Here is an 11,219-nt window from a genome sequence, read left to right as displayed (position 1 = left end):
GGGCAATAACTCATGTAAGGGGTCATCAGATCCTTTGGCATTTATACAGTGAAGTTAGCCCTAAAGACCCTTAAGACATTAGTGAAGATTTGGTGTCTCTACGGTCTATGGTTTCCCAGGAGTAGCGATAAAAAGTTTTTTTTGCACAAGGGGCAATAACTTTTAAAAGGGTCAATCTTAGTTGACAAGAGTAAAATCTTCGAATGAGTATCAACAATGCATATCACAGACAGAAGATAGATTGTATATGTTTAAGGATATGAGAGCTATTAAAAGAAATTCATTCCTCTTATTTGGAATGACCTTGACCTCTGATCTTTAAATGAATTTGAAGGTCAAAAGTCAATTAAACTTATGCAGTTGGTTTCATGTCTCTACGACTTCTCGTTTTGAAAATTTTTATTTTTTGATAAAATTTATAAACTTTCAGGGGCAGTTACTCATTGAAGGGGTCAAAGAAAACTTTTGCAATGAATAGATTGAAAAATCTCCTAAATTAGTTGAAGACGTTAGTGAAGGTTCTACATCTCTACGATTTATGGTTTCGGAGGAGTAGCGATAACAAGCTTTACGGTGAAAGGGGCAATAAGTGCATAAGGGGTCTAAGTTAAAACATGGGGGGTCATTTTTTGGAATAACTTTAAATATCCAGTATCATGAACTATTAAGTTTCTCAATAAGTCTTACGGTGTCCAAACATAATGTGAGAAATAAAATAATAAAAAACACTAGGAGACTTATTGTTCAAAGAACAATAAGAGGTCTTTCCACCTTCTTTGAATTTCAATTTTGTTTTAAAATTTAATTCCATGAATAAGAAACCAAAATTGTCTTAAAGGATAGCAAAAATTAAAAATTGAAAAAAAATTGAAATGACCTTAACCTTTGACCTTGAAAAAATATTCAAGGTCAAAGGTCAAGGGTCACAATGCAATTGACCCCATGCTTCTACGACTTATAGTTTTCAAGTTATAAGGTTTAATAGGAAGTACAAAGAAGTTAAAGGGCAATAAATCATATAAGCGGTCATCAGATCCTTTTGCACTTATATAGTGAAGTTAGGCCTTAAGACCCTTAAGACATTAGTGAAGGTTTAGTGTCTATACGGTCTACGGTTTCGGAGGAGTAGCGATAACAAGGTTTCTTGCACAAGGGGCAATAACTTTTTAAAGGGTTAATCTTTGGGGACAAGAATAAAATATTTGAAAGAGTTTTAAGAGTACACATTAATGATGCAAAGACATTAAGTATATATTGAAAGACAAAAGAAATATAGAAAAAGCTTAATTTCTCATTTTCTAAATGACCTTGACCTTTGACCTTTGCATGAAATTTTAGATCGAAGGTCAATGAATCTTATGCAGTTGGTCCCATGTCTCTACATCTTCTCGTTTTAAAAAAAATTATTTTTTTGTAAAATTCAAAAAGTTTCAGGGGCAATAACTCATTGAAGGGTTCACGGAATGCTTTAGCAATGAATAGATTGAAGAGTCCTCTTAATTAGTCGAAGACATTGGTGAAGGTTTCATACTTCTACGGTTTACGGTTTCAGAGGAGTAGCGATAACAAGCATTTCTTGCAAAAGGGGCAATAACTTCGAAAGGGGTCAAGGTTCATTTACGCAGGGTGAACTGCAATAATCTTTTACGGAGTACATTCTTATGAACTATAAATCTTCTTTTTATTTTAAGGGAAATGGCTTAAAAAAAGATATATCTTGAAACTCAAAATCACACGGCGGAAAAATAATAATAATGGAAAAGAAGAAACAGAAGGAAATCAACAGTAGGTCTTTCCACAGAAAGGTGGAAAGACCTAAATGATGCAAAGCATTTATATAAAAAGAGCAATTTCTCATTTTTGAGGTCTTTCCACAGAAAGGTGGAAAGACCTAATAAACATAAGCATTTCAAGAGGTCTTTCCACAGAAAGGTGGGAAGACCTAATAATAATAAACATAAGCATTTCAAGAGGTCTTTCCACAGAAAGGTGGAAAGACCTAATAATAGGGAAAAAGAAACCGAACGAAAACAGTAAGGTCTTCCGTTGGAGAAAGACATTAGTGAAGACCTTTACTGTTTCGGAGGAGTAATAACAAGCTAAAAGGGGAAAAGAAACCGAACGAAAACAATAAGGTCTTCCGTTGGAAACGGAAGACCTTAACTAGAAACTCTTGATGCTACAGCAACAAAACGGTCTTCCGTTCTCCTCTATTTATCTGTATGAATGAGCTTTTATCTATGTTAGAAAAGGCATATAATATTTAAAATGAGGAAAACAGACGGCCGAAGGTGTAACTTACCAAGATTCTCGACATTACTTTAGACAAGTATAGCTTTAATAACATTTGTAAAAATTATTTTCAATTTTTTTATCACTTCCTGTGACGACCGGAAATGACAGCGGGCGCATTTTACCCTATATTTGTTGCTCAATCTTCATAGTTTATTATTCATATAAGTTAAGTGTCTTGTTCTGTAACAGTTTAAGAGATGTCGTAATGTTACTTCTCATTTTGATGACAAGAAATCACGTGACCAAAAGTATATTTAAAAAAAAAGATATTTGAGGTTACTCTAGACATTTCAGTCTGAATAGCATGTCCTAAAATCATTTCAAATACTCTTTTTATAAAAGATATTTATGGGATAGTATGACTAAATTTATGCAGCTTTTCTCTCATAACTGGAAATAGTCGTTTTTGGTTCCAGTGGGGGTGACATATTTCAAAACTACAAATAAAAATGCTATAATGTATTACCAAGAAAGATTCCATAAAGAAAAGTTGAAATTTTCGATTTCTTAGATCACTTCCTGTGACGACAGGAAGTGACGGCGGACGATCTTAACCCAAATGGGCTCGCCTACTTATCAAGATCTATTACTCGTATAAGTTTGGTGTCTTCATCTCTTACCGTTCACGAGATCTAGCTATGATCACTTCTCATTTTGAGGAGAGGAAATCACGCGACCGGAAGAGGATTTTACAAAGATATTTAACGTTACTGTAGACACATGCAGTCTAAATAAGATATCCAAAAATCATAACAAATACTTTATCTATAAAAAGTATTTATGGGAAAGAAAAATACTCAAATTATGTATTTTTTCTCTTATAACCGGAAGTTGTCATTTTTGTTTCCGATGGGACTGATATATTTTGAAACTACAAATAAGATGCTATAATGCGATGCAAAAAAAGTTTCATAAAAGAAAAGTTGAAATCTTTGATTTTTTTCATCACTTCCTGTGACGACCGGAAGTGACGGCGGACGATCTTAACACAAATGGGCTTATCTACTAATCACGATCTATTATTCCTGTAAGTTTGATGTCTTCATCTATTACCGTTTCTCAGATATGACTGAGACAAAATATTTTTGAAATAACGGAAATCGGACATATCTGAAGACCGGAAGTGAATTTTGAAAAAATGAAGAAAACGTCGGGGGCGTATTTTGGTTTTCTATCATTTCTGAAAATTTTAAGGAAATCCGTCCAGCCATCTCTGAGAAATTCGTCTGACCAGAAAAGGGGAAAAAAATAAAAATAAACAGTAGAATCACTATAAGGTCTTCCGTCTGAAACGGAAGACCTTAATAAAAAGAAACAGTAGAATCACTATAAGGTCTTCCGTCTGAAACGGAAGACCTTAAAAAGAAACAATAGAATCACTATAAGGTCTTCCGTCTAAAACGGAAGACCTTAATAATAGACTTTTACGAGAAGCACTGACTTTCACAGTTGAGGCTTTTCTTGACATTTAAACCTGCATCATGTATGGAGGTACGGAATTGATAATAGATAAGTACACCTTTCAAGTGGTCATAGGTAGTGCCCCTTATGTTGTTAGGGGCACTAACATGTGAAGACCGGGAGTTAAGGGAAGGTAGGTTGTTGTTTTCTTAAAGGACAACTGATTTACGCTTTGAAGTAAATGTCATTTGGTTGAATTAAATGTTGAGCTAAATATTTATTTCGTAAAATAGTTTCCGTTCATTGTTCTAGTGTAAAAGTAAGCTGCCAACTGTAAAAGTCAGAGCTACTCGTAAAAGTCCAATGATAATAGGGAAAAAGAAACCGAACGAAAACAATAAGGTCTTCCGTTGGAAACGGAAGACCTTAATAATAATAGGGAAAAAGAAACCGAACGAAAACAATAAACCTTAATAAGAAACAGATTAAAAACATTATGTTCCCCAACTTCGTTTGGGGAACATAACAATCAATAGTTCTATTCCGCAATCAGGTGGGGATGAACACGACATCATGAACATGTGACAGTTCAATCACAGGCGTGCACCTGACGTTAGACGTTACTTATTTTTCTTTTGATAAGAAATAATATACCCCCTACCTAATAATAAACACAAGGTAAGGGCTATATTATTTTTATTAAAAGAAAAATAAGTAACGTCAGGTGCCTGTGATAGTGATAACTATATATGTAAGTGATTAGAGCTTCCTCGTCTGACGTCATACATGTAGTAAAGGGAAGTAACTTGAGTGCGCGAATTTTTGAAATCGTGTATACTCAGTACCTTCTCATATTTATAATGCATTGTTATGTTAATTGCATTATGACGTTACAGTAATGAATAGCAGCTGCAGTATCTGTTTTTAGAAACGTCGTTATAAAGACCATTGTGACGTCAGCACTAGTGTTGCTTCACAGCCTTTTGATTTGGTATAACCCTAGATATATAGACCTTAGAGAAAGCATATCGACCTCGCCTCGGTCGATATGCTTTCTCTAAGGTGTATATATCTAGGGATTGACCTCATCAAAAGGCTATGATTGTATGATATTTATGAATCTTTTAAAAGGGCTTTTATGTAACATTGATATTTCTAAACAGCTGAGTTCGGCTTTTTGATTGATGCAATGAATTCTTCCCTCTGTTATTCGAAGATTTATAAGCAGGAAATCATGATTGAAATAAAAAAAAATATTATAGATAAAACACAAAAATACTCGCATATCATCGAAAATGAAAGATGAAAAAACCCAGATTCTAGTTTTTTTTAATTTGCTGCGGATATTAACGGGTTTTGTATCTAAAATTTAGTGACAATCCTTAAGTAACAGTAACGTTTACAAAAATATTTTTTAGAATATCATCTTCAGTTTAAATTTTTTTTCTTGTATCATAATGGCTATCAAAATAATTGTCCTTATACAAAGAATCATAATTTTTAATTTGTTATATGCTTGCGTTAAATTTAAGTTTTGTAAAAAAAAAATTGATCATCAAAACCTGTCACTGTACGTTGCGTATGTATAGTTTCCTATTAGTTGACTGGGGACTGGTGGGCACATTGTCTGACCAGTCGATATACTGTACGCTGTTAATCTGATAATCTTACCCCGCTTCCCAATGTGTATAAATCTGGTCGGATGTCTTCTTTAATCTGATCGGTTGTTCTTCTGAAAATCGTTTTAGAAATAACAATTATTGAATACCGACTATATTTTGACAGATACTTACCGTTGCATTATTAAAAACAAAATGTGTTTGTGAAACACCATGCGCCCGGCGGCAACAGGATTCCAAAAACTATTTTTAGCATATAGATCACAGTCAAGGTCATAAGGTCATTCATCTTGTGTCGTTTGAATGGACTTAATTGGTGGAGTATGCATATTAAATATGAAGTCTCTCTCTCTCATGGTTCATCAGTTATGGCGAAAGTTTCAAAAAGCTAATTCTAGTATATAGGTCACAGTTTGGAGGGGGGCTGCTAGAATAAGTGCTTGGTAGTTGGCTTAGTTTTTCCTTTACCTAGTTGCTTGGTACATTTTGCTTTTAGTAGCTTGGTGTTGGTGGCCTCTAAGCTTTCAGCTTTCAGTTCTATCAGGCTCCCTCCACAGCTGTCTCGGAGCACCGGTCGGAGTATCTTCTGATTATAGGTTATCTTCACAAGTGCATGACGACAGTTCCCGCCCTCCCTCCCGGGTAACACAGCTTTGCGGCTGCTAGAAGAAGACTCAGTAATGAAGTCATGTGCTTGGGGATAGGTATTCCTTAAAGTCCATGGTATACTTGACCCACCGGCGTATTGATACGCTCTGGTGCCAAGACAAATACCTAGTGATCTATCACTTAAATAGGCGTAGTGTTTTCTGCATTTCTGCTATATAGGAATAAACTTCTGATCCTGTTTGAATTAAAGAATGGGGCAAAGAAAGGATCTCTTTTCAATTCGGCCCAAAGTATTTATTTGAGGAGTAACGGCCCAAGGGAATTATCATCGCTTTGTAAACCAACCATGAACACGTCTCATAAGCCATATCCTATACTTCCAGCTCCGAGAGTGAGAAGGAACCCTGCCACCAATAAGGAAGCTAGTCGCTCTCAACAGCGACGGAATGAAGATGTCGCCATAAACCGGAACTCTCGGGGGGTAGCATCTGAAAACAGTGGACGTATGAAGGCATTTTTACGTTGTAAGGAAACAACTAGCATTGTAACCTACAACGTCAACACACTACTTGATGAGGATAAGAGGTGGGAATTACAGCATTGCAGACATTGGCAGTACATAGGAATTCTCGGTGTGCAGGAGCATCACATCATTCACTCTGACCACATTGATTATACCAAGTTTGACACAAGCACTCTAGTGACTTCATTTGGATGGAGAAACAAATCCCAAGCAGCACAAGATGGGGTTGGACTACTCTTAGACAGGAAAGCTAGAAAATCTCTACTGAAAGTGGTACCATCTAATTATAAGAGCGGAAGAATACTAGTAGCTGCATTTGATGGAAATCCTCGTACAACCGTAATACTTATCTATCCACCTACCAACTGTGCAGAGGAATCTGTCATTGAGGAATTCTACACAGAGCTAAGAAACGTACTCCAGGATGTCCTTGCCCACAACTTCCTTGCAGTCATGGGAGATTTCAATGGTAGACTAGGCCCTGCGCAAACAAACAGAAGTGGAAACTATCTTGCTGAAATTCTCGTTGAATTCAGACTACTAGCAGCAAACGCACAGTTCAAGAAACGCCCTGGAAAACTCTTCACATTCAAATGTAGAGCATCCAGCACACTGAGACATTTTGACTATATTCTTGTCCGTCAAAAATGGAGAAATAGTGTTCATAATGCAGAAGCGTACAACTCCTTCGGTAGTGTAGTCTGACCATAGAATAGTGTCTGTGAAGATCAAGCCCAGTCTGGAACCTCAAAAACAGCTCAGAAAGTCTAATACGACTAGAAACAGTTCTCCAACAACCCTGTGATGAATAGATTTCAGATACTGACTGATGAGAGTAACAGCAGATCATCACAAACGTAACTTTTTACTTCTAAACATAAGGGTTTCAGTAATATGTCCATAAGATGACTCAGTCTTTGTGTAGGAGCATTTGGTCTAAATGTAAGATCATCCGGGTCGTTACATGTAATATATGCATTGTTGTTGACTCTATCACCAGGTAACGTTATAACGTTACATGTTTCAATAGTAATTGTTGCTTTGTCATTTTTTATCATTATATATATATATATATATATATATATATATATATATATATATATATATATATATATATATATATATATATATATATATATATATATATATATATATATATATATATATATAATATGTCCTACACCAACGGTCATTGAGAATGGAAGTGAGATAATTATTTGGACATTAGTTTTTAGAGGATCGTTACCAATACATGTTGTGATTTAATTTTATTTATAAAGCACAAATTACAACAACTCTCATAATATATATTCATATACTATATATATATATATATATATATATATATATATATATATATATATATATATATATATATATATATATATATATATATATATATATATATATATATATATATATATATACTACAAACTACATTGTGACTTCATAATGCCTAAAGTTATCACGACGTCATTAGCAACGTTATTGACAACGTTTTGAATTTACGTCACAATAGCGCTTCAAAGACGTGACGTCGCACCGGTGCGTTTGTCGATAAAATGTTTCATACGATAAAGCAAAACAAAAATTTATTTGCGTAATACATATGTTAAAAAATAGACACGCCTGTAACTGTCCGAAAAAAAATATTGTACAATGTCGTCAATTTATAGATTTACTGGTTATTTTTCTAAATAGTGTTTTAACTAATTTTTTTTTATAGTTCATGAATGACCTTATTCATTAGAAGTGAAAAATGTTTATGAACAAATCCATGTACGTGTTTACCTCAATAAGCTCTGCAGAAAATCGCGTCATTGTCATTTCCGGCTGAGCTCCAGACTCTACAGATAAGTGGTGTCCTGCATTTATTTTAATGTTTTTTTTCGGGGGGGGGGGGGGTGTTTGGGGTTACATATTAAACATTCCAGGTTGTTTCTCCGTTAGTCAGAAAGGCCCGAGAATTGGCGACTCAGTGCCCAAAGTTTGTTATCAGAGATTAAGTAATCGAATCAAGTTAACTGATACTAGCATAGTTGCAATAGGATTTTGTCAATACAGAAAAAAAACATGAATGCAGCAGCTAGGAAACTGTCTGTAGCAATGTCATAAAGGATGAAGTGGCGAAGACATACGGACTTCTGTATCTTCTCATCAACACCGTCACCTTTGGCGCAACACTCTGAGGTTTGAAAACTGACGTAATTAAATGTGAAAATAATCAACCGTTGTCATTTTCAAAACTTATTTGAAGTCTTATATTCATTGCCTAAATTTATTGAAATAAATTAAAACTAGTGCTAATTGTAACGGGGACCGTTACAGATGTTCCCCAAACGCTCCCCCAACTCCCTTTTGGTGCCATATCCCCTGTAAGCTTCATTAAATAAGACAAACTCTATGCATTTGAGACTTTAACAACGTTCACCCAGAAGTGTACCAAGTTCATTCAAATTTTAGCATTGCACGCGTGCGCGTGTGAATGCATGTGCGTAATGACCATATCATATTGTCTACAGAATCTATATATTTTAATATACTAAATATTAAAGTATGTAATCCAAAAGTATTAAAAAATACGCTCATTCAAGTGTATTTTTTATTTTACTCATTTCACGTGGACGCACGTGCACACATGAGCATGGTGACCATACCTTCTTGTAGAAGTCCATTACATCTATCTATATTTTAAATCCCACCCTGTTTGGTTGAAAACCAAGGGGGTTATAACTGTTTAAAGTTTCAGCCAATCAGATTGCAGCACATGTACACGCACGTGTATGCATGTGCAAGGTGACCATACCTTCTTGTAGAGGTCCATTATATCTATCTATGTTCCAAATCCCATCCTGTTTGGTTGAAAATCAAGGGAGTTATAGCTATTTAAAGTTTAAGCCAATCAGATTGCAGCGCACGTGCATGCACGTGTTTTCATGATAATTGCTATATATCATGTTGTAGGATATTCTTATGTATGGCTATGTTCAAAATTTCAAGGGATTTCGTCAAAAAACAAGAAAGATATAGAGACTTTAGTTTCAGCCAATCAGAGCGAAGTGCACGTGCATGCGCGTGATATCTTGCGATTTTGACCATGTCATATTGTCTATGCTACTAATATATCCTTATATTATGAGTTTCAAAGCAGTTCATCAAAAATGTAAATTACACCTATATCAATTAAATCGGTCATTCCACATGTTGCACGTGCACGCTCTTGCAAGCACGTGCGCGCAAAATGACCTTCGTTCCGCAAATCTACATAACATGCCTATCAACCCTAAAAAGGTTTTACCTAAGTCGGATGTGTAGTTTACAAGATCACTCCCGGACAAATAAGTACCCAGGAAGAAGAAAAATAACTAGTGCTAATTGTAACGGGGACCGTTACAGATGTTCCCCAAACGCTCCCCAACTCCCTATTGGTGCCATATTCCTTGTAAGCTTCATTAAATAAGACAAACTCTATGCATTTGAGACTTTAACAACGTTTACCCAGAAGTGTACCAAGTTCATTAAAATTTAAGCATTGCACGCGTGCGCATGTGAATGCATGTGCGTAATGACCATATCATATTGTCTTCACAATCTATATATTTTAATATACTAAATATTAAAGTATTTAATCCAAAAGTATTAAAAAATACGCTCATTCAAGTTTATCTTTGATTTTACTCATTTAACGTGCACGCACGCACGTGCATACATGAGCATGGTGACCATTCCTTGTTGTAGAAGACCATTACGTCCATCTGTGTTCTAAATCCCATCCCGTTTGGTTGAAAACCAAGGGAGTTATAGCTGTTAAAGTTTCAGCCAATCAGATTGCAGTGCACATGTACACGCATGTTATGCATGTGCATGTTGACCATACCTTCTTGTAGAAGTTCTTCATATCTATCTCTGTTCCAAATCCCACCCCGTTTGGTTGTAAACCAAGGGAGTTGTAGCTATTTAAAGTTTCAGCCAATCAGATTGCAGCGCACGTGCATGCATGTGTTTTTATGATAATTGCTATATATTATGTTGTAGGATATCCTAATGCATGGCTATGTTCAAAATTTCAAAGGATTTTGTCAAAAAAAACAAGAAAGATATTGAGACTTTAGTTTCAGCCAATCAGAGCGAAGCGCACGTGCATGCCCGTGAGATCTTGCTATTTTGATCATGTGATATTGTCTATGCTACTAATATATCCTTATATTATGAGTTTTAAAGCATTTCATCAAAAATGTAAAAAGTTACGCCTATATCAATTAAATCGGTCATTTCACGTGTTGCACGTGCACGCTCTTGCAAGCATGTGCGCTCAAAATGACCTTCGTTCCGCAAATCTACATAACATGTCTACTAACCCTAAAAACATTTCACCTAAATCGGATGTGTAGTTTACAAGATCATTCGCGGAAAAAATTTTCCCGAGAAGAAAAATAATAATAATAATAATAACTAGATGCGATCTCGTCGAGTATGTCTTCCGTCCGTTATCTGATGAAATAAGACCTGTGTTGGGATAATTACGTTGTCAAAAAAGCACAACAATTCTTCAAAATATGTTTAGAAACACAAAAAATGTAGGATCAATCCATTCCAATCAACTTCCAATTCTTCTTATTCATTTCCGGTTCGACCGTTCGCGCTCAAAACAACTTTCAACTTTACATCAAGCATGCAGTAATCATCCCTGAAAGTTTCGATGGAAAATACTCATTTTAAGACAATTTCCTGTTTTTACAAGCCGTACTTCCGGTCGAAATATTAAGATGGTA

At 35.3% G+C, this 11,219-nt stretch overlaps 1 protein-coding gene across 1 annotated transcript; it reads left to right on the top strand.

The window, feature by feature from the left end:
• The first annotated feature begins 6,270 nt into the window (after positions 1 to 6,270).
• LOC134278525 (craniofacial development protein 2-like) lies at positions 6,271 to 7,152 on the top strand. The gene has a single exon (XM_062760834.1). It carries the CDS (start codon positions 6,271 to 6,273, stop codon positions 7,150 to 7,152), a length of 882 nt encoding a protein of 293 aa, XP_062616818.1.
• Positions 7,153 to 11,219: the final 4,067 nt, after the last annotated feature.

This window comes from Saccostrea cucullata, unplaced genomic scaffold, assembly GCF_032062105.1.
Source record: "Saccostrea cucullata isolate Sc308-1 unplaced genomic scaffold, CSIRO_AGI_Scuc_v1 ctg6000, whole genome shotgun sequence".
Lineage (NCBI taxonomy): Eukaryota > Metazoa > Mollusca > Bivalvia > Ostreida > Ostreidae > Saccostrea > Saccostrea cuccullata.
This window is presented reverse-complemented; position numbering and strand designations above follow the sequence as displayed.

What these genes read in the sequence shown, in the direction of transcription:
- LOC134278525 (XM_062760834.1), top strand. Translation starts at nt 6,271, where the DNA reads ATGAACACGTCTCATAAGCCATATCCTATACTTCCAGCTCCGAGAGTG.